The sequence below is a fragment of the Centroberyx affinis genome, unplaced genomic scaffold (genome assembly GCF_046629955.1).
Source record: "Centroberyx affinis isolate AG114_WGS23_722 - 3 ecotype Tasmania unplaced genomic scaffold, CSIRO-AGI_Caff_v1 ptg000562l_1, whole genome shotgun sequence".
Classification (NCBI taxonomy): Eukaryota; Metazoa; Chordata; class Actinopteri; order Beryciformes; family Berycidae; genus Centroberyx; species Centroberyx affinis.
Window position 1 is genome coordinate 255189 of NW_027279205.1, and position 23656 is coordinate 278844.

General features: G+C 43.6%; 4 protein-coding genes across 4 annotated transcripts; 2 read left to right on the forward strand and 2 right to left on the reverse strand.

Moving 5' to 3' along the window:
* The first annotated feature begins 204 nt into the window (after positions 1–204).
* Positions 205–2998, forward strand: LOC139643144 (E3 ubiquitin-protein ligase CCNB1IP1). Its single transcript, XM_071518314.1, has 4 exons — positions 205–507; positions 818–964; positions 1910–2084; positions 2832–2998. Exons 1-4 carry the CDS (start codon positions 205–207, stop codon positions 2996–2998), a joined length of 792 nt encoding a protein of 263 aa, XP_071374415.1.
* A 798-nt stretch (positions 2999–3796) lies between these two features.
* Positions 3797–10458, reverse strand: ttc5 (tetratricopeptide repeat domain 5). The gene is made up of 9 exons (XM_071518305.1): positions 10174–10458; positions 9444–9576; positions 9056–9267; positions 8154–8304; positions 7836–7927; positions 7505–7708; positions 6609–6823; positions 6265–6409; positions 3797–5466 (listed from the first exon to the last, which is right to left on the reverse strand). The coding sequence occupies exons 1-9, from the start codon at positions 10234–10236 to the stop codon at positions 5347–5349; spliced, it is 1335 nt and encodes a 444-aa protein (XP_071374406.1). The 5' UTR covers positions 10237–10458; the 3' UTR covers positions 3797–5346.
* A 282-nt stretch (positions 10459–10740) lies between these two features.
* Positions 10741–16376, forward strand: mettl3 (methyltransferase like 3). The gene is made up of 11 exons (XM_071518281.1): positions 10741–10938; positions 11383–11573; positions 11719–12186; positions 12615–12790; positions 13459–13672; positions 13917–14104; positions 14826–14864; positions 15018–15126; positions 15539–15604; positions 15741–15853; positions 15962–16376. Exons 1-11 carry the CDS (start codon positions 10836–10838, stop codon positions 16074–16076), a joined length of 1782 nt encoding a protein of 593 aa, XP_071374382.1. The 5' UTR covers positions 10741–10835; the 3' UTR covers positions 16077–16376.
* LOC139643120 (uncharacterized protein C17orf114) lies at positions 16374–23277 on the reverse strand. Its single transcript, XM_071518282.1, has 3 exons — positions 23050–23277; positions 18075–18170; positions 16374–17810 (listed from the first exon to the last, which is right to left on the reverse strand). The coding sequence occupies exons 2-3, from the start codon at positions 18157–18159 to the stop codon at positions 17638–17640; spliced, it is 258 nt and encodes an 85-aa protein (XP_071374383.1). The 5' UTR covers positions 18160–18170; positions 23050–23277; the 3' UTR covers positions 16374–17637.
* Positions 23278–23656: the final 379 nt, after the last annotated feature.

Sequence of the window (23656 nt, forward strand, 5' to 3'; positions counted from 1 at the left end):
ACTGGCTTGGGCTTGCTAAGAGATGCTCATTAAAATGCCTCTTGACCCCAAATGTTCTTTTTCTGGCTGTGTTTCATCTCCATAAGGTTAAGTACATCGCTTAACAATTCAAAATGTATTGTTTCACTTAGTTGGATCTTGAATTCATAGCTGGCCTTTTGCTTTGACACCATCAACTGAACTGTTACTGTACACTTCACAGCCATGGCCATGTCTCTCTGCGATGACACACTCCTATGTAACTTCCCCAAGTGTCGGGCCAAGTTGAGCGGCTTCGCCTGGGTCACGGCCTGCTCACACGCTTTCTGTGACCAGCACGGGTCCGGCGAGTTCAGCCGTTCCCCAGCCATATGCCCAGCATGCTCTTCTGCGCTGTCTGGGAAGCTGGACATTGTGAGGACAGAGTTGGCACCCTCCGAGGAGTACAAGGCCATGGTGCTGGCGGGTCTCCGGCCAGACATAGTCCTGGACATTAGCTCCCGCGCCCTGGCCTTCTGGAGCTATCAGGTTATCAGTGTGTCTCTGTATCTGTATCCGCCTGTATGTCTGTAAGTCAAACATTGTGTATGTATGCATCTTTAAACACTGAGTTGTAAAACCAAGTGATATTTTACATTTGGAGAAAATCTGTCCAATTAAAACCTATGGAAGAGAACTTAAACCTAAGTCAAAGATAAGAGAGACTCCTGGAAATATGGGTCAGTTGGCAGCAGAAGAGAGGCAGTTTGTCTGTTTGTGTCCATGTTCAGTCTGTCAGGTTGTGTTTTTATCTAAACCACGTTCGGCTCCTGTCAAATGTGTATGTCTATATGTACAGACCCACCAGGAGCGTATGTATCAGGAGTACAGTCTGTCACGGGCCGAGGTTCAGCTGAAGCAGATGGAGAAGGTTTTGACCCAGCAGAACCAGAGCAGAGAGCTGGAGCTCACCGCCATGAGGGGGGAGATCGCCTCGCTGAAGAAGGTAAACTACAACTCTTAACCTCAACAGCAAATCCATAGGCCTCATGTGTGAAATGATCCCCTAAGCTGTTTATCAGGCGCTGTCTTGAGTGCCAAAAGGATTTGACAGGTGTAGTTTGGGTGACAATAGCTTCAGCTTGCCCTCTGACCTGCTGGGAAATGCTGTTGCCATATTTGTTACGCCACTGATAAGATTATGCAAAGAGACTAAAGGGTAAAGTGGCAGAGGGGGTAGTGTTTTTCTGTCTATATCTCACTCTCTTTTCCTGAGCTTAGATGAAGCAGGAATGTAAGAGGAGCAGTACACCTCATACAACAGGAGTTCCCACACTTGTTTTGTGCTGATGTCCCACAAATAAATAAGCATTTGGCCAATGACTCATAAAAATGATGGTTGTCTGTTGAGATAAGGAATAAAACAAAAGCTAAAATGACTCATCCTTCACTTTTCTTGAACTTTGACTTGAACTTTGATGACCACTGCTCTAAACTAACTAGAAGCTAGGAAACAACACAGAAATACTGTAGAAAGGGAAATATTACTGTGAAAAATTGATAAACCCCTGCACTACTGAAAAAAACTAGTTTTAGGGTGCTGGCAAGTGCAGGAAAAACCACTATTGCAAAGTATTGGTTCTTGACACACACCAAGTCTCTAGGAAAAGTTCCTTGAAAGGTAAAACGTTTAGGGGTGAACGACGTGTTTTGCTTCCAGTAAAACAGAGATATTACTGTGTTGTTGTCCAGGGCTTGGATTCAACACCAGCCACCAGCCAGATGCTGGTAGATTTGTGTTGTAGCTGTTAAGTCTGTCAGGTCTACCAGCCACTTTGGCAGGCAGCCAACCTGCGCTCGATAAGTCTTTTTGATTCTAAAGACAACTTGGGCTGCAAATAAATGAAACTGGCCTGTGAAATTCGTAATCCCTTAGCTTCTGTCCGCTCAGGTGATGGAGGAGTACAAGAGGAAGTACAGCGAGGTGTCGGAGAGGCTGATGGAGAGGAACAGGCAGTACCAGAAGCTACAGGGGCTGTACGACTCTCTGCGGCTGCGCAACATGGTCGTGGGTGTGGGGGAGAGAGACGCACCGCTGCAGTCGGGACATTACAGCTTCAACACGGGTGAGGAAGAGGGACACTTTGGATTTAATTTGATGTCTTTATAGGTGTAAAGATACGGAAATGATGGACACTATGCAGTTTGTGTGAGACTCCTTAAATTGATATTTCACATTAGTAGAGTGTTTACCTTTTTAGTGCACATACCCTCAAAGGAGTTTATGAAAGGTAAATAAAAGGGCGAAAATTGTCTTCTTCCATAAACAGCAACAATTTGACTTACTTGACTTAAACCTTATTTAAAAGCTGTTCTTCTAACACTTTATTGTTTACTTCTGTGTCCTGGATCAAACGTTTTAAGAAGTAATTTTGCCATCAATTATTGATTTTGAGAACTGGGGAATAATGCTGATGGTGACAGCAGATCTACAGGACAACTGATGTTGGAGATTAACAGCTCCTGATGAAAATATGATACTTTTATATCAAATGAAACATTGTTTTATTGCAGGAAATATCATTTTCTTTCAGTACAGATGAGGAAGAGAGAGAAATGCTGAAGAACTGAATCTGCGTCTTTTACAAAATCACTTGTTGGGTTCTGCCCACGGTGATTAATGATCCAACAAAGAGAGAGTAGAGGAAGGAAGCATCGTAAGAATAATGTTAAATGGCACAAAGAGGGCCACAACAGAAGGCATTTTGTCAAGAAGAGGTGGTCATCGAGAAAGAACACTAGGAGTAATGAGCTGATTGTCTATGTAAGGGAATTTGACTTGTTAACAATGAAAGACATCCTTCATCACCCAGGGGTGGCCCGGCAGGCGTCTCCCCAGGGAAGCCCTCAGTTCCTTTCCGCGGGCCCCGAGGGGGACGGACGATTCTTCTCCTGCCTGGAGCCTGACGGAGCCAAGACCTTCTTCCAGTTCAGCTCTCCTTCCAGAGACAGAGGCCGGCCCTTCATCAAGAAGCACTGAGCCAGGCAGACCTGTCATTGGCTATCAGGATTTGATATTAACTGTCGCACATTAACTGCAAATTGCTGTTTTTGGGTGAAAACTTTGTAGCTCCAAAATGTCCACTTTTCAGGAACTAAGAAAAACAGCCTTGTTTTTAGCTTGACAACACTGCTTTTTTTCAGTTTATCCAATAGGGTTTGAAAGCTTTTTGTAAGCCTAAGGATCGTAGAACTTTCTCAAGTTGAAGTTAAAACCTGAAAATCACCAAAATTGAAGTTACAAGGTTTTCACCACACAACAATGAAATTTATCATATATCGTATTCATGTATTTGATGGTTCAATGAGTTGTGTTGTTTTTGTTATTTAGTTGAAACTCTTTGGATGATTCTTTTGTTTTTCTTATATAAATTTGAACAATAAAATGTTTTTGTCAGTAATAATAAGTGATATCCACATTCCATATTGGACTAATACAGAGCATAATGCAACTATGTACTTTCACTCAGGTATCGAGTGTGCTTTTGAGGTACAAGTACTTCAGAGCATGACACTTTTACTCAACTACAATACAAAGCCAATTCCCACTTTAATCCATAGATTACAGTGTACATGTCATATTGATCTCCGTTCTTGATGGAGAAGATTGGATAGTCGCCTGTTCCTCGCTTGTCCAAAATAGACAGATTTCAATAAATAACCTATTCAAGAGGATGAGAGACATGGGAATAAAGCTCTCAGTCATTCCTTCCAATATCTTCATGTGTGAGCAATAACTGAAGTGAACTAGAGCGAAGAAGATTTATTGCACGTTGTTTTTGGGCCAAACAATGTCCAGAACGCTCAATATTCACCCTCACAATACAAAAAACACTCAACACAACTTGAATAATGTGTAAAGTTTTACTCTGACCTCTTTCTCTCTCAGACATACAAATCTGTCCCAGGCTGCAATATATAACAAAACACATCAATAACTTATTGATTATTTATGGGTTATGTATATTACACCAAAAGGTTGTTGGTTTGTAGAGTAGTCAGTACTAAGTTATTGATGTGTTATTGTGATATCAAGACTACATAAGTATCGGATGCATTTTATACTGTCATATTAGATACACCCATCCACCTGAACTCATCTACTCAGAAATGCAGATTTGCATTAAACTTACTGAGTGAGTTAAAATTACAAACATTTGACTTAACGGATAAAAGTAGTTGGCTTGTCATGCACATACAGTACAGTGTAAGAAATGCAATCTGGGCTGTTGCACAGAGCAGTGAAAGGTTGATTTGTTTGATTTTCAGCGATCTGGGTTATGTGTTACGTTGTTAAATTGGCCAACCCAGACGATAAGAATGGGCATCTTTTGTGCAATTTTGTTAAACCATTTAACGAGTTACACCCAGAACTAGAAGGGCACTCGGAGAGCGCAGATCTCCGCCAAGGCCAATTGCTTGTTCGTGAGGTTTGTTCGTGAGTTGGATCCGGATCCGCTCCAAAATGTAATGGGTTCTTCCTTGGCCCATGCTACACCCTTCCACGAAGTTTCATGAAAATCGGGCCAGTAGTTTTTCTGTAATCCTGCTGAGAATCAGACAAACAAACAAACAAACAAACAAACAAACGGCACCGAATACACAACATCCTTGGCGGAGGTAAAGATAAGGTAGTGAAACCTACGATCAAAATAGTCATCCATGTCCCCAAACCTCAGTTTGGGAACCACTGCGTTAATACACTGGATGATATAATGCAATCACACCAGCACAGCAGTGACCCATATACTGTAATTACAGTATCCATATACTGTATATCACTCTGTTTTCACACTCAGCAACTGAGAATGAATGAAACCTCTGATCAAAACAGTCATTCTTACACATGCTCCCATTACGCTGATTATTTAGTGGATGACATAATAGTGACATTAAACTATTCCTCATTTTGCTGGGGACTCCCTGGGACTTCCTCAAGGCCCCCTGGTGGTCCTCCGACCCCTCTTTGAGAACAACATCCAATGAATACGCTCAAGGCATAAGAGGATTTTTTTAGATTATAATGAACTCATAGTTTGACACAACATTGTCATCACAGTCACGGTTCTGTCATTCACTTACAAAAGATCGCCATCTCCCTCCCACAACAACAGAATACAAAAAGGGAAATATTTATAAATATAAACAAACTTGTTTCTCTAAAAACAACATAACAGGTGACTTCTATTTACAAGACTCACACAAAAAAAAAACAGGCACACACTTTGGGATCTTCACACTCCCATTGGTTTTCAGACCCCAAGACTCCCAAAGTCCCCCTTCCGAATCCCAGCCCCAAATTCTCTGTCCTCTCATTTCTTGCTCCGCTCATTCACTCTGGGACTTGTAGCTGACCGAAGCAGCGATCTGACTCTGGATGTTTTGTCTCTTGCCGTTGACAATGAGGAGCAGAGGGGAGTCCACTCGTATACTCCTGAAGTCAAAAGACTGCCGGAGAGAGGAAACACAAGTCAGACAATCAGACGGACTGAGAGAGGCTGCCAATAGATTCTGAACTAGACCTCAATGGCCTCGACAATTCGAATTTTAGACATATTTCTTCACAAGGCACTTGTCAGTAATGGGGAAATTGTTTCTGCTCTGCGCTGGAACTTCGGCTGACTAATAAAAATTGTAACAGGATGCAGTTGGGGGAAGGTTAAAGTTAGAATCAAATGGAATTTTGATAGCATCTTGCTTCCGTAAGGGGGCGGGGCATACTGTTGGGAGGGAACACTCAAAAGTAGCTGAGAGTGTAAACTGATGGGATAGCGTTTAACATTTTGTAAATTTTTTGGCATATATTGTTAAATAGGTGTATATTATTGCATGGAAAATGAGCGAACAAGGCAAAAAAAAAAAAAAATTTCATTTCACTGTGACTAATATAGTATAGTAGAAACTTTTTCCCCATGTTGTGACATTGTGAGACTGTTCTGTAACCAGTAGGTCACAAGTTTGATCCCCACAACGGCCAATGTGTCCATCAACAGCCATGTGTCCTTGAGCAAGACACTGAACCCAATAGTGGTTATTTTAAGTCACTCTGGATTAGAACGTCAACTAAATGCCTAAAATAGAAAATGTAAATGACAAGTGCCAGAAGTCTTCATGAAAGAAGACAGGCTAAAAGTGAATTTGTCAAAATATCCCTTTAATTTGTGTCTATTTTGTGCAAACACAGGCATGGAATATCCTATATGCATCTGATGTACGTCTAAAAGATGTTTTTAAATAGACACTGACCTGATCATTATGTGCTATGCTTTGTCGTTTGACCTGAGGTTCAGGAATGACTACAGTGTCTCCTATCAGGACGCCCCAGCTGTCTGCTGTGTTGTACACCATCACCACTATGCACGTCTCCTCACTGTCCACCATGCCGAACGTACTGGCGGAAGGAGAGAAGAAACATATAACTTAACAGTCTACCATTATGACATGAGCACAAGATTGTCAGTACAGAGATTTTATAACACCACTGAACTTTTCATTAAGAAGAACAGGAACAACTTTCTCCATTGTCAAGACTGAAGCAAAGTCTGCATGTGACTAAAAAGACTATTACTGATTAAATAAGCTGTACTTACAAGGCCATGCGGCCCTCAGAAGCCAGGCTGAACACCACCTTGCCCAGGGCGGCCACCCCAGTGTTGCAGCCGTGTGTGAGAGAGGACAGGGTTCGAGGCTCCAGACTCCCCACACGGCCCGTAGGCGAGCGGAACTGAGGAGAGGCGCAGGGACCCAAGGCCGACGTGTTGAGGTTCGAGAGCATCGTCCGTAACCGACGTGCCTTCACCTTCCCCTGGAGACACGGACAGACAAAAGTGAGGGGAGCGACAAGGACGAGAACTGGACTTTGCTGCCACCTTCTGGTGGAAAGTGAAATCTCCAATTATCAGTGGTCCACATGCTCTACAGTCCACACTAATGTAGCTGCAGTTGTTTTGTCAGGACAGCCCTTGAAATATCCAATTAAATTCAAATGAGCCAATATTGTTGTGCTAATTTGTAATTAGTCTGTAAATTGGCACGATAATGCCTTAGCATGAAACAGACAAATTACTTTTATTTGTAAATATCACCCTTTTCAAACAGTATATTTAAAGCTGCCTTAGGTAACTTTTATGGATTAACATTTATTTATAAGTAATACAAATAAATTGCCACATTTGGTGGCCACAGATGAGCAGGATAATGTCAGAATCTCAGAAACAGCGATAGCCCAATTCCTGAGGCAGAAGGCGTGACTCCATCCTGTCAATCACTCTTCCTGTCACTCACTAGGAGTGGGAGGCTTGTCATTCCCTGTGTTAGTTTGAATTTCTAGATATTTTCCTAGATCTTTCCTCCCAAATTTACCTACAGCAGCTTTAAGATAACATAAAATTTTTGGATCCCAGAATGGAAACTGTATCACTGCAGCACTAGTCCACCCTGCTGCCCCTTAACACTGTGGGGATGAGTCACTGTGCTCTCCTCCTACCTTGTTCTGTATGAGTTCTGTGACTTTCCCCAGGTACTCCAGCAGCTGTTTCTCTCTCTCCGGAGGCTCCTCCCACCCGGGGTCGAGCGCCGCGGCTCGGCTGTAGCCGCCGAGCGCCGACCCAAACATCTCCTCGTACTGGAACAGAGTGGATCGGTTGAAATGCAGCTCCGGGTAACAGGAGGCAGTCCTGTCCACTTTCTCCTACAAAAGGGGAACAAAGGAGTATAATATTGTACTATTGGCACTGACTGATTTTAACTGTGCAAACGTGTCCACTGTTCAAGTCTGTGTGTGCTGTATGTGTGTATGTGTGTGTGTGTGTACTTACAGACTGTGCATAGGCACTTAGAGCTTGTTGGGACATCTGTGGATTCTGTCCACAGGTGAAAAACAGAGACACATAGGCATTACCCAGGATGTCTGTAAAAAACAAAAACAATACATAATTGATTAGATGATATAATCTCCATGTCTTGTTTTGTACAATGACACCATCTCAGCACATAATCTGTATTGAAATGACTCTCTAACCCTAGGTCTGTGTAAGACAAGAGCTCCTTCATTGCAAAAAAGCAAAACGAGCTCTCTCCAGCTCCCCACCACACTAACGTCTTATATCCCTTTGTTTCCTTGACTCCCTACTCACACCAGGAGGTCCCGTCCGTGACGTCCAGCTGCACAGCTTGCCGGGCCATGTCCACGCTCTCCAGCACCCGCTTGCCCTGCTTATCGCTTTCCTCTGGTGGCAGCTGCCTCAGCACCATGGATAGGTTGCGCAGGGACACTTTGTTCTTACTCTACAGAATAGGGAGACAGATAGAGACCAAGGATAGATTAGTTGGTAAGTGAAATGTGGCAGAGAGAGAGGAAATGAAAAAAAGAAATAAGGAAAAGCAGTTTGAAAGCAATTCTTGATTGATGAATTTTGTCGCTGAAAATGGGATGTGCCATATAAACTCATGGATTTGCAATTTTCTATCTAGATGTCACTAAAAGCCAGCTGAGCTTTTTACTCGCCTCCAGCCTGAGTTCAAGCCACCAAAGGGATACAAGACCCAAAGCCCACCAAATCAAAATAGTGCAGTTTTAAACACATTTATTTTTTTGGCATCTTATATTCTATGTTTTTAAATTTTTAAATCTGCATTCCAATGGTAAAATGTTCATTATTGCTTGATTTATTTTATTAATACTTTATTAATTAGGTAAAAATGTGGTTATGTGTACATATTGCTTGTTTAATTTCACCTGCTGCCTGTATTACCTTATTGCGATAAAAAATAACAGATTGAACTTCCATCAAATCCATCAAATTAAATACATAACCTAAGATGACTAAATAAACAATTATCATTCAAGTCTGCATTTCAGAATAACTGCATTGTACCCTTTTTTTATGGAAGCACAACATTGCAGAACACCTAATTTGTAACTGTAAATTTTTGACAGGTGATGCTCGGATGATTTCTGTGGAAAGCTGAGAGGACTAAATAGGAATAAAGCGTGTGTCAGGCAGACAGCTTCACTGACTGAAAAACCATAACGCACCTGCTGCAAGGCTCCGGTAAAGCAGTTCTTGGCAGCCATCAGGTCTCCTTTTTTCCAGTACTGCTCCCCCAAGGTGTTCCAGCCCTCAACCAGGCCAGGCTCCAGCTTCACGGCCCGGGAGAGGCACTCCTCTGCTGTGGCACTAAACCCTGGAGCTATGTTCAGACACCTGCCCTTCTGCAGCAGGAACTCTGCTTTGTGTTTAAAGCGCTCTGCGGGAGATGGGTAAACACATAGAGGGATTTATCTGGTATTCTGGGTGTGATTGGTATGTTGCAAACTGGCCATATAAATCACGCACATGTTGAAAAGAGTGCAGCGCTATTGTGAAAATGCCTATAAATTCACACACTCCACTTCTAGTCTTCTCCCCTCCCCCAACACACACCTTCCTTCTCCTCTAGCTTCTGCATCGTCTTTTCCATCTCCTGTGCAACGTCGCTCTGTTTCCTCCCAGCATCCTCCACACTGTGAGTCTCAAAATAACTGTCTCTGAAATTATACAGTTCGTCCACAAGCTCCTGCATTGGGGGGGGGGCAAGAAGAGAGCAAGATATATTGTGTATTGTTAACGACAAAAGTGGCACACAGAGTCAAAAATAGATTACAGGGCAGGTGGGGCTTGGCTACAGCTACATCTCCATCTCCCATCTAGCTAAATCTTCCTGCCATGCAAATACTGAGGCGGTGTAAAACTAGGGCAGCCATGTGCCCATGCATGGTGCATTAAGCCTAAAGGCAAATTGATATTGAGGTGACTCAGCAAGAAGTGGATGGATACAAGCAAAGCATGCATATTAAAAGCCCTTCAACAGGCAGCTTAATGCAGCCAAATGAAAGAAACGAGGTCATTCTACACACAAAACAAGATATATGTAGCATATATCCACATTTGTTCTGCACCTCGGAAGAAATAGAGGCATAATCAAACATGGTCGATTAATATGACAACTGCTGCCAGTTGTTATAGTAACGACTCGTTTTGGAGATGGCTAGCAAGCAAAGCAAGCAAACTAAGAGGCAATACGTGACACTGACTTCAGGAGATGCCAACAAAACACTGAGGCTCGAAGCACTCAAATAGTTTAGATATTCGTGATATTATCGGGAAGAAATACCTTTAAAATTTGCAGTTCATCTTTGTCTTTCGCAGGCTCCCCATTCTTCCCGACTTCCGCCATCTTTCCCGTGCTTTACGTTAGAGGAGCAACGGCAGCACGGGAAGAGAGTACCAGCAACAGCCGCTGGAGAGGAGCAAACTGGACCGAGTTATTAAATTATTATTAAATTTAAGACTCTGATATGACTCTCTATCTGCTGAGAAAAACAGTAATTTCTTTCAACAAAGAACCTCACTGCAACGGCGATAATTTTAATACAGAGGAAACAGACTTTTAATTTCAGTGATGGTCCTGTGAACGGAAGTTCGAGCAGTCCGTCCCCAAAATATTTCCGCCTGACATTCTTGAATAACGGTTCAATTACGTTATGGAGAGACTTTTATCGCGGAATGTGTTAGTCTCTAAAAAATACAGCTTTTAATATAGACTGATATAATTACGATCCATTAACTAATACTGATAAATTAACATCAGGGTCATTGATTTACACCACCAGTCAGCCGGAACGCTTAATTCAAGATGCTGGTCCGACCGACACTCTTTGGCCGTGCACCGTATGTCCATTGTTTCGCGCAGGGCGGACTGTGCTCAACTTTTGCCCAACTACCGCCCGGTACGACTTGTTTTGGTGTCTGTGTGGATGTTGAATCCAGCTCGACATGTCGGACACATGGAGCAACATCCAGGCGCACAAGAAGCAGCTGGACTCGCTGCGGGAGAGACTGCAGCGGCGACGGAAAGACCCTTCGCAACTAGCCGCGGGTACGTTAACACAGACGGCGGGTCAAAGACTGGACCCCTAGATACGTAACTACATTTGATAAGATACAGATGAGATACCCGTTTGATAAGGTTTAATCCCAAGGAAGCTCATAGGAGAAGATTATGATTAGTTGGAGGATTGCATAACTGCCTGTGCTGTGATAACAACAGTGTGGAAAGTGGAAGCTATAATCAAAACAAATCATTCTTGACCAGCCTAATCATTGCATCTGTGTTTTGATGTTGCCTATATTGCCAAATCTCCATTATGAAGATGTGTAAAAAACGGAATAACTTCAGTATGGGGATAAATGTACTGCTGTTGTTGTGATTTGTAAACCATTCGTATCAGACACTTTCTCTCTCTCAGTGTCTCACATAAACAGCTGTTTTCTTTACACCATTCACAAGTTTCTCTTACCTCTGGTGTCCCCTCTCTGTCAGAAGTGGGAGGCAGCACAGAAGGAGCCACAGCCAGGAGTGACAGTCCAGCTCCATCGGTCCAGTCCTCCTCTCAGGAGGAGACGGAAAAACCACCAGACCCCGAACTGGAGAAGAGGCTGCTGGGATATCTGTCAGATCTGAGTCTCCCAATGCCGACGGACTCTCTTGCCATCACAGACGAACTCAACAGTGTGAGTCCATGTCTTTGTATCCAAGCACAGAGATGCTGATGAATCTTGCTTACGGCAAAGAATACGTGTGTATTTCTGGTCCCAACGGCTTTATTTTTCCATTCTTTTAATTCTCCCTCCCTTCTTATTTGCTTCTTGCTCACAGTCTGAAACAGCCGTCACCCATGGGTGCATCCAGAGTCTCCTGCTGAAGTTCTCCGCTCAGGAGCTAATCGAGGTCCGGCAGCCCACCATGGCCTCCTCCTCTACAACTTCCTCCTCCACGCTCGTCATAGCAGTGGACCACACAAAACTCTGGGCTATGATCGGGACCGGGGCTGGAGCCCAGAGGAGCGGAGTCAAGAGGAAAGCAGAAGACCAAAGCCACAACAAAAGAGCACCGGGCTCCTCTCCGTCCCTTCAGAGCCCTCCGTCTCCTCCGCACACTTCCTCCATCTCTCTGGCACCGGCTACTACGTCGCAGCTGGCTGGGCCGTCTGACTGGAAGGCCGGGGCGTCAGGGGGCGGGGCAGATAAGAAGGGCAGGACCAATAAGGGCCAGTCGTCTCATCTGGACATGGAGATCGAGAGCCTCCTGAACCAGCAGTCCACCAAGGAGCAGCAGAGCAAGAAGGTACAGGAGGAGGGAGGGGAAAGGACGAGGAAATTGACCTTTCACTCTGTAGTCCTTCTATCTCTTATTAGGGATGGGATGATATGCTTATCTCACAATATGATAGGAAATATGGTGTTCATGATTCGATACCAGCACAATGCATTGTAATAAATAAATGACAACAAAGTCTGACTGTGCAGAATTATGTTTATTTCTGAGACACAAATCTTTGTAGCAAATGCATTGGCATTGCTAGAATTTAAACTGCAATTTAAAAATATGATATATATTGAATTTCAGTATATACAGTCCCATCCCTATTTCTTATGCACCCAAAAATATTGTGACCTGTTCAGTTTCCAACCTTCTGAAGCAGGAGCAGCCTGCAGCATCAGGGTGTGATAACTGATACATGGTGGTGTGGGTGTGGATGTTGTTGTGTGCAGGTGAGCAGAGAGATCCTGGAGCTGCTGAACACGAGCACGGCCAAGGAGCAATCCATAGTGGAAAAGTTCCGCTCTCGCGGCCGGGCTCAAGTCCAAGAGTTCTGCGACCATGGGACCAAAGAGGAGTGTGTGCGCTCCGGGGACACACCTCAGCCCTGCACCAAGCTACACTTCCGGTCAGTGTTCCTCAGTCTACTCTTTGAAGTTTGAAGTTCTCTGTGTTTGTAGAGGACGATAGGACTGGAGAGCTCTTTGAAGCTATCAACTGTACCAAACAAGAAGGTGCTCTTTGGCAGAGGGTATATATATTAGCTAGGAGGATACGAGAAACCAAGGAACTCAACTTGAAGTGAAAAGAATTAAAATGCAGTTTTTACTCATATTCTGTATATAGAACTTGCTAAAGCAACAAAGGCATTTTAATTCTTTTCACTTCAAGTTGGGTGCCTTGGTTTCTCTGATCCTCCTAGCTTCTCTGTGTCTGTGTTCTTCTCCCCCCAAGATAAAAAACCTGATATCACAGGTCAAGTCTGATTTTGACTACATTTGGAGAGATTATGCATTTTCACACTTTGCTCCAGCCTTTAAAAAAATACACTAATTGGCCTAAAGGGGGCACTGTAATTACAGGTCAGTATTTTAAACTCAAATGGGATATCTCATGCATCACTGGTCATATTTTGATGACACAATTTAGTCTTAGATGCTGCAGATTTGCAAAGTTTTGTTTTGTTCATATTTGCTGAAACTGGTCTGGAGTTGTTAGTACGTGTTATATCACATTATAGAAACAGTTGCATTATGTGAGGTTGTTCTTTATTATCATGTCTTTTTTCTCACTCAGGCGCATCATCAACAAGCACACAGACGAGAGCCTCGGCGACTGCTCCTTCCTCAACACGTGTTTCCACATGGACACCTGTAAATACGTCCACTATGAGATCGACAGCCCGCCGGAGGCTGAGGGGGGCCTGCTGGGGCCTCAGGCCGGGGCCGCAGAGCTCGGCCTGCATCAGGGAGACGCAGACAGCAACGTGGGCAAGCTGTTCCCCTCACAGGTGAGGGAGAGGGGGGAGGTGGAGAAAGGAGGTCGGGCAGAATCGAGAGAGGAGACAGCTGAATTTGAACATCTATTCAAAGGAAATCTGAAAGGGGCATTAAGTAATCTGTGACCTTTATCAACCTCTATAGGGACAACAATATATGTCATACTTGTATGCAAATTTGTTTCTTTGCTTAGCTTTTTAACGTATTCATTATTTTGGTTTGTAGAATTCACCATGGTTGTATTTTCATTTCCAGTGGATCTGCTGCGACATCCGCTACTTGGACGTGTCCATCCTGGGGAAGTTTGCGGTGGTGATGGCCGACCCGCCCTGGGACATCCACATGGAGCTGCCCTACGGCACGCTGACTGACGACGAGATGAGGAAACTCAACATCCCCATCCTCCAGGACGACGGCTTCCTCTTCCTCTGGGTCACCGGCAGGTAACTAGAACAGTCCAAGCTGTTTCGAGAATACAGTTTGGTCCATAGAGTTTGATGTTATATCACAGCAGTATAGTAGTGGTTTGTTTTCCATAGAATTATCAGATGTTGACCCAGGCTATTTTGCACTAAAGTGTGTCTTCGGTCACTTTTGTGATTTCTGTGGTGAATTCGATTAGTGTGAACGGCTGTTCACACTAATCTGTGAATGTTTTGATGGTTCAAGGTTTGAATCTGTCAACAGCCAGTGTGTCCATCAACCGCTTTGTGTCCTACTCTGTCCTTGAGCAAAACACTAACTCTTACCTGGTCACTCAAGGTAATTTGCTGTGGATAAGAGCATCAACTAAATGCCTGACATGAAAACTGTGACAACTAGTTTACCGGTTACAATATATAAACTGTATGTCAAAGAACCTCAAGCCATCAAATAAAGGGGCTTAATGTTGTATGTATATGTATGTTCAGGTATACTTTTGAAAGCGTTTTGGGGTTCGGTAAATAGGAGAGAGTTGTAGGCTATACCATGTTGCATTAGTCCATTTTGAGTCATATAAAGAATAAGTTATATCTCATTCATATTATTTCTATATATATTTAGTCTACAATCATTCTTACATTAATTGAATGAGCGAGGACATTTTTTTGCTCAGATATACATCCAGTAATCAAAAGCCTTGTCTGTTCAAGCTCAACATCTGTCCTTCTCTCCTTTTTACAGAGCGATGGAGCTGGGCAGAGAGTGTCTCAGTCTTTGGGGGTAAATCTCTCTTTCCTTCTGTACATCAACCATTGTAATAGCAGAGTTTATTTTGTTTGCTCAGATTCATCTCATTTTGATTGGATACTATTTCTTCATTTCGCTGTGCAAGGATTTCTCATTTACTTGTTGTTTTTTGTCTTTTCCTCTCAGCTATGATCGTGTTGATGAGATCATTTGGGTGAAAACCAACCAGCTCCAGAGAATCATCCGCACCGGGCGGACGGGGCATTGGCTCAACCACGGAAAGGAACACTGTCTGGTACGTCTCTCTGCCTCTGTTTGTTTGCTTGTTGCTTGTTGCTTGTTGCCTGTCTCTGCCTCTTTTATGTGTTATACATTGTATCTTCAGAATCTCTCTCTCTGTCAGTTATGTGTGGATGAACCTGCCTGGTTGCAGTCTTGAGGAATTTTGCCTTAAGGAGTTTCTGTGTTGTTGCTGTGTTGTGTGTGTGTGTGTGTGAACACACTTGGATTTGATGTTGCTCAGAGGTTAGAGAGACCGTCCCATAGGTGGAAGGTGTCAAGTTCAACCCCAGCAGCAGCCATGTGTCCTGTCAAAGTGTTTTTGAGCAAGATACTGAGCCCCTACTGGCTCATTCTTTTGTAAGTTGGCCTGGATGAAAGCCTAAAATGTAAAATGTTGATTTTAATGTGTGTGTGTTTTTCTTCAGGTGGGTGTGAAAGGAAACCCCCAGGGATTCAACAGAGGGTTGGACTGCGATGTCATTGTGGCAGAGGTAAATAGTTCAATACCTGGACATGTTTACGTAATATAATTCCTGTGGCATGAAAAGGTTACTTCATGTAATACAATACAAGTTTTTCTTCCGTGGCGTTTCATCTCTTCCTTATTCTCTGTACACTCTCTCCCAGGTCCGCTCCACCAGTCACAAACCGGATGAGATCTACGGCATGATAGAGAGACTCTCACCTGGCACCAGGAAGATCGAGCTGTTCGGTCGACCGCACAATGTCCAGCCCAACTGGTGAGTGTCTATGTATTTTAACTCGAAGCTAGGTAACTGTTCTGCATATGTTGTGTACGTTATCTCATTCTGTACCCCAACATTTTTCCCATTCCTTTGTTTTCCCAGGGTAACTCTTGGAAATCAGCTCGATGGCATTCACCTCTTGGATCCCGACGTTGTGGCTCGGTTCAAGAAGCGCTATCCGGATGGCGTCATCTCCAAACCCAAGAACATGCAGTGATCTCATCAGCAGTGGTCACAGGTTTGGGACTCTGTTGCCAAGGCAACCCACGAGACTTACCAGTGATCAACTACAGACTGTGTTTTTGTGTCTTTGTTTTTTTATACCAATGACCTAATTTTTTAATAAATATTATTAACAAGATGCATTGTCTGTGTCTTAATGTTAAGATACAGTAAGTGATGAAAACCATTTGAAGACATAATGTGAATTACTAACAATGTTTTGCAGTAGAGAGCCATGTTTTCAACAATGTATTTTGTGCTGAAAAACCTTAACATCCACCAACAATAAAACCACGGGAGACATTTTTAATGTACAATTTTTGTGTTATTACTTTGTTTGTAAAGACATTGCTCTTTTGACATACTGTAGATTTTAATAGTTGATAATTAGGTTTGTATCAAAAGATAAACATTGAAATTTCAAATTCCACCAGTTCTTTCACAGTCATTTGGGATCGGTCCTTACATTGACATCTGTTCATTTGAGTCGGATATACAAAACCCTGTCCAACCTTGAAATCAATCTACAGGTTTGTTAAAAAGTAAATACAAGTTAATATCAAATGCAATCAGAAGAACTGTTTAATCAGAAATATGAAAGAAATAGTTAGCCAAAGTGAGGTGAAGCCGAACAAGAGTTACAAAATACCTAAGGGAAATGTATCTTTGCTGCTCAGTTTACTTAATGCTCTTCCCAAGATGAACTAACTAGAGGCAAAAACTGCTGCTGAACATCCTTAAAATGGCCTGATAATATTGTACATAGTGTTTGCTCACATGGGCCTTCTACAGTTTTGTTTGTAACAATGTGACTTACGTTGCCTTTTTATAAAAGAGCAAGCTTTTTCTATTAGGTAGTGTTTCACTGTGTAGGTGTCCAGTTCATTCATGTTGCTGTCCACTGACATCTAAGCATATCATTGCTGCAATTTTGTAGATTTTCAGTACTGTTTCACATGGGCCGTGATCAAATCAGTAACTTCCATTTTCAAATATTTGCATAAAAGTGGTCGAAAAAGAAACAAAGGACAGTAGAAAAAAAACGAAACCTCCATAAAGAAAAACAAAAATAATGCACTTGTCGGTAATGACGCTGTAAACAAGTCTCCAGTTTGTCTTCTCTCTCACCTGCGGCCTCAGGTCCGTCAGAGCAACTGAACTCAGCCGGATTATGGTTTAGTCTGACATCACCACTTCAAGGGAGATGTTAATGCAGTGAGATTGAAAACAGTCTGTCTCAGTCCTTTTCCCTTTCATTCCCTGCTTGAAGCTGATCAGCTACTGAGTTATTTGTAGGGCAGCAAGGAAGACGACAAGGTTAAAATGCAGTCTGGGTAGTTGCACACAACTAATGATGATCGCATCTAAACAACCCAAAACTAGGGAGGAGGATGACAACAGATGCATTAGTTCAACTATCAGGCTCCCAAGGTTGTACACCAGGCTCCAAGTGCAGATGGGCGACTGGTTGAATATGTGTGTGTTTGCTAAATCCTCAAATACTGGAGTCCATCTAGGTCCTCGCTCCCCCAGTTTAGCCCCCAGAAGGCCCCTCTTCAGTAGGTGGCGTCCACTGCGTTGATGTTGCTGTCCAGCTGGTGTCTGAAAGAGAGCCTGGCCTTGGTGGAGAAGTAGATCTGGGAGCCTCTGCTCAGGCTGCCCGCCCCTTCACTGTCGCTGCCCCAGGACGTCGTGGAGCACAGGCGGGGCTTCATCTCTTCTATGGGCACTGCAGGGTGGAGGGATGGAGGGTTGGGGTAAAAAAGTATGGAGGGAGAGAGGGCAAGGAATGGAGAGTATGTTAGGCATTTGCTCTCTTTGCCTGCAGCCACACAATTAGGCAATTTGAATTCAAACAGAAATAAAAAAAATCCATTAATCAGGCTCTTGTGTTTTCTCATTCCTTTATAAATCCAGTTGTAGTTGATTTGGATTGATTCTGGTTTTATGTCCTGATTTTCTGAAGTAAATTAAAGAGTGTAGTGTCTCTCACCTGCCACTGGGGGGCACTGTCTGCCCTTGCAGCGCTCTTTACAGCGTCTGTAGAAAGGGAAACACTGGAGCATCTTCACACCCATGACAGATGAGTCTGCAGAGAGAGGAAGAGAAGAAGAGAAAGGGAGACTGAGTGATAAGTGAGGAGATCCAAATCGAAATATGGAGATATGGGTAATCTGTGTGCACGATACTCTTTAAATGGCCCACAATGAGACTGACAGAGGTAAAGCCATGCTAAATCTCAACTATGACAAATTCTTCTCAAATGATGAGCTTGCTTAAATATTTGTGCGTTCAAAACAAACAATCCAAATTCGTTAAACTGCTCAGTGTGTTCTCCCTGTGTGTTCCCATTAAGCCCGCCTTATCAAAGTGACATGTGTCTGGGCCTGCTGGCAGCTCCTTGTCTCCTCCCAGGGTCACAGGATAATTACCATCCCGTCAGCCAATGACATGATAGGCTAATCCAACCCGACAATATCACTGAACGGCACAGCGGCCCGGCAGCCGACCGTTCAGCCAGTAACTCCCTCACCGCCCTCTGCATCGTCTAATCCTGGTGTGAACGTCAATGGGTTAATGCAGAGAGAGGAATTAATAAGCTCCCTTCTGATACACACACACACACACACACACACACACACACACACACACACACACACACACACACACACTGAGGCTGCGCATGCACACAACCAAACACGGATTACACAGAGGTCACCCGATCTATGCTAAATTATGACTAAGGCACCTAGCAGACAGATCTCACCACCTGACTACTGTGATTAAACCTATTATCAACTTCTTTCCCTTTCAAGAACATGCTGCTGCTGTAAAACTTTATCTGTCTCTGAACTTTTCTATATCAGCTAGTTGCTGTTACTGTTTACTTTTGCATAGCAGTGTTTCATACAACATGCAGAGTCAAGCAGGCTGGTTGAATTTCTGGTTTGAGGGCACGAACAGGAGCTGCATCACATTCTGTTAATCCGTGTCTTGTTTGACAATAAAGCGTCACCCAACCTTGACCTATCCTAGATCTAGACCCAGATACACCCATCAGTCTTTGATGTAGCGCCTGTATTCAGTTAAATCCTTGCTGCTGCTGCTGCTGCTGCTGCAGGTGCTGGTGGATCTGGTTCATTCAAACAGCCTGTCACTCAAACCCATAGTTTTCCCACGGACTGTCCCCTCTGTCTGCAGCTTTCTGAATGAAAAGATAAAGTTGGGGCCTCATGCCAGCGCTGTGCTGTACTTGGTTAGAGTGAAAAAATGTATTTATTTCAGTGTAATCAGGTTAACAAATAGGTCAAGTGAAATGGGGCAGAGTGAGGTGAGGAATCTCTACAGTGTCTATTGCATTTGTGCTGAGGGGTAAAAACAGAATGAGTGTACCTTGTATTCTTCTGCTGTAAATGATCTGTATGTGTACGTATAACCTTATATGAACAGAAATCAATACAGCCAGTCAGAAACAATAGAAATAGCCTGTAACTATAGAACGATGCAGGGTTAACAATGGTATCCCACACTATAAAACCCCACTGTCACAAGGTCTTCCATCATAAAAAGCCTAAAATAGTCCTCAGGTCACTTTAGGACACGAGGTGATAAACCACTGTGTGACAGGCAGTATGGTGTGTGTGGTTTCATACAGTACACACACACACACACCGCTGTTTCCTCACTGAGACCTGGGCTTTGTTATTGCTGCTGTTGTTCTTCGATGGTATTATTGCTTCTTTTCAAGGCCTAGAATGAATAATCTATTTTTCACAATAATGGCAAAACCAGGATCAAGTGAAAACATGTCGTCCCCTGTGAATGATGCAGGCACTCCTTCAGCCAATCAGTAGCAAGATGCATCATCCATCCGAGTTTCATTAAAATCAGACGTGTTTAAAACAGCAGCGTAAAGTTTTTAAATCCCAGAAGACAGCAACAAAATGCATCATTCCTCCAGGTTTCGTCAAAATTAGACCGGTATAGTGTGTGTGATAAGTGAGTGTGATAACGCATTGAGCCCCATTGTTAATTAATCACAGAGGGAATGATTTGAGTATCTGATGTCAAACAGTATTGTGATTGCGACATGCAGGAGGAGTGCAGCATTTAGCAAACATCCTCTGACCAAGTTATCAGTCACTGTTTGCTGCTGGCTGCCATTTCCCCGGCTCACTGGACACGATGAGGCAATTTCATGGAGACGTGACAGCTCTCACACACTACACACACACACACACACACACACACACACTACACACACGCACACACACACACAGCTGGTGAAGCCAATGGGGAAACTTGTGTCAACTTGACACCGGTACCACTTAGTGAAAAATTGTCTCTTTCTTTCTTTATCTCCTCTACTGTCTCCCTCCGTCTTCATCCCACTGGCTTTATCTCACTCTCTTTCTATCTGACAAATTCACATTTTTCCATATACGCTCTCCGTTCTCTCCTCTATTTCTCCCTCTGTCTTAAACCTCTGCCTCTCACCCCCCCTCTTCCTCCTCTCCTCTTCTCTCTTTCACTCAGGTGTGGCTCTGAAATCCTACCCCATTTACAGACACAGTGAATCCATTATGGTTAGGTCAATTTAAATGTGTCCGTTTCAGAAGAAAAAGCCACAGTATAGCACACACGGCGAAGAAGAAAGACAGAAAGCAAGAAACAAAGATCAGCTGAGTCGTTTCTGGGGATTTTTTGTACAGCGTAGCAAAGAAAAATAAACGTGCCTGCTTGTTTTTGTATGTGCAGTGAATAACAAGAGAGAGAGAGAGAGAGGGAAAGAGGGCAGAGTGGGCAGGAAGGAGAACAAATTAGTTGGGTCATGCATAGTACAGAATGTCCATGTTTTCCCCTCCACGATTTTCCTTGCAACTCATTTGCACAGCGATTATAAATTCTTTGTGTATTAATAACTGACACAGAATCAAGCATGCGCTTTTTTTTGCTTCGTCTCGCAAAAACACGTGCATGCGAAAAGCAGTTACACACATGCGCACACATGCAGTACACACACACACACACACACACACACACAATATCAAGTCCCTGGTCAGTGGTGTGGAATTTTGGGCCCAGATCATTATTGGCTGTGGGGGTCTGGCAGCACACAGCAGCCTGGGAGCTTGGAGGAGAAAAACAACCCAGATGGCAAAGAGACACACACACACACACACACACACACACACACACACACCTCAAAAAGCACAGAGAGAGTACCCACACTGACCACAGAGAGGAGGGGGAGGATTAAGGGTAGAAGATGGGAGAAGAGCAGAAGAAGAAGAAAGAGAAGAAGGCAAAATATGATAATAAAACAAGGATGAGGGTAGGAAAGGTGTGAAAGTGTGTGTGTGTGTGTGTGTGACTTTTTTCCCCTGTGAGTTTTTCCCCAAGAGAGAATAATGCGGTTTTACTCGTTTTGTTTGCTGATGGAGCTAAAAATTGCGCAATCACTCCAGAGAAACATGAGTAAGTGTAGCTCATGGGCTCAGATGCATCATTCTGAGTCCGTGTTTGTGTCTGTGTTTTCCAAGCATGATTACCACACATTCTGTCCTTATATACATTCATCAAACTTCTCTCTCAACAGGTCACCTTTCAAAGCCACTCTGCACCCATTCAGCTCCTTATCTACCTGTACAGTAAGCAGCAGGCTCTGTTCTGCTGTCGTGTAAACAAAGCTGCAGGAAGCAGCATTACAGATATTGTTTATGGTAACGCGATAACACCCCTCCCACAGCATCGCAGTGCCATATTTCCACTGAATTACACTTTCCATTCACAGTCCCCAGGGGCATTGTGAAAAAAAAGTGCAGTCTTGGGCTTGGGGCATGTGGCACGAAGACAAGTGGGGCTGCCTCTCAACCAACACAAGGGCCTTGCACAGTCCTGCCAAGGTGGTGACGCACACACTCTGTATGTGTGTGTGTGTGTGTGTGTGTGTGTGTGTGTGTCCATTAATAGTACAATCCTCTTTCATTCATATTCATCACAGTGCGTGAGAGAACAATCTTTTAAAATGTTACTATAGAGTTCTGACATATGACAGATCCAACAATTACAGTAATGTTTTGCCCTGTATTGGTTAAATTAATAGGAATCCAGTGGCCTCCAATTGGCTTTCAGTGTTTCAGGTTGTCTATCTATCTATCTATCTATCTATCTATCTATCTATCTATCTATCTATCTATCTATCTATATGCCAAAACTTGTCATGTGCAACCCCCTAAAAACAAATGTCCACCACCAGTTGGATGTTTTGAACAGAACATTTATAGCATGCTATAGCAATCCTCTTGGAAATGGATAACGTGTGCGCGCGCTGGAGGCCACTGTGCGCGTGCACGGGGGAAGGTTGAATGAAAAGCTGTGCCAGACAGGCTAATCTGGGCTTTCGGTTATTGCCTACACTAGACGCATCACCTCATCTCTCTGTGTCTGTTTTTCTCTCTGTCTATCTCTCTCTGTCTCTCCTGTGAATGTAAATAATAAATAAACACTTGCTTGTTTACATCCTCGCACAAGATATTGAAGCTGCCATGAAGTGTATGCGTGCATCACTTTCTTAAAAGTGTCAGATTATACATTTGGAGTTTACACATTGTCAAATATCCTCAGCACTTCAGAAACCTGGTGATGGCAGTTGCATACTGCAACATGCTCTACTGCACAATTAGCAAATAACATACTGTGCGGCCTGGTCAGGCGTGTAGAATGAAGTTTGACAATGGTTTTCAGTAACAGTGAAAAGGTCTCAGCATACCAGACAGGCTTATTTATGATCCGCAGCCTCAGGAGCCCTCGTCCCGCTGACACACCCCCTCCTCCGAGCCAAACAAACAACACTCACACAGTCTTAACACAGACTATAGCTTACTTGTCAAGTAGCCTATTTAGTCTTTAGTCTATTAAAAAATCTATTGAATCGAGTCTCAGGTGAATTACGTGGCATTACATACCTGGAGAAACAAACTTGCAGAAGAAGAGCGGCAAATAACAGGCAATGGGAAAAGAACACTAAGCCACCGTCTTGATAACTTGACAGCTGCAATGAAACTTCACCATTTGCATCTTCTTCGCGCTTCCCTCGCTATGTAGTTCAGTTATGTCTCTTATTCCGACCGCAGCCCGGTTTGTGCGCGTGCTGTCCTGTGAGTCCCAACGCGTCCTTATTGGCAAAACGGAAAGGTTCCTGTGGCGCGGAGCGACTGAACTTTAAATAGCTAATCCCCGGAGCGTGGTCACTAGACACGCCCTCTCTCTCGCTCTCACTCTCTCCCTCCCTCTTCCCCTCCCTCTTCCCTTCTGTCTTTTCTTCTTCTCTCCCTCACTCTGTCCCTCCAACTCTCCCTCTCTCATTTGCCTGCATATCACCCTACCCGTCACCCCCCCTCCACCCCAACACACACACACACACACACACACACACCTTCCACACCTCCTCCTGCAAGGGTATGCGTTGCCTCCAAATCATCCTTGACACTCCTGATGACACAAAACTTGTACAAAATGTACAAATCAACAAGGATGAAGTCATGGGTGCTAGGCATCATGAATCAGGGTGAT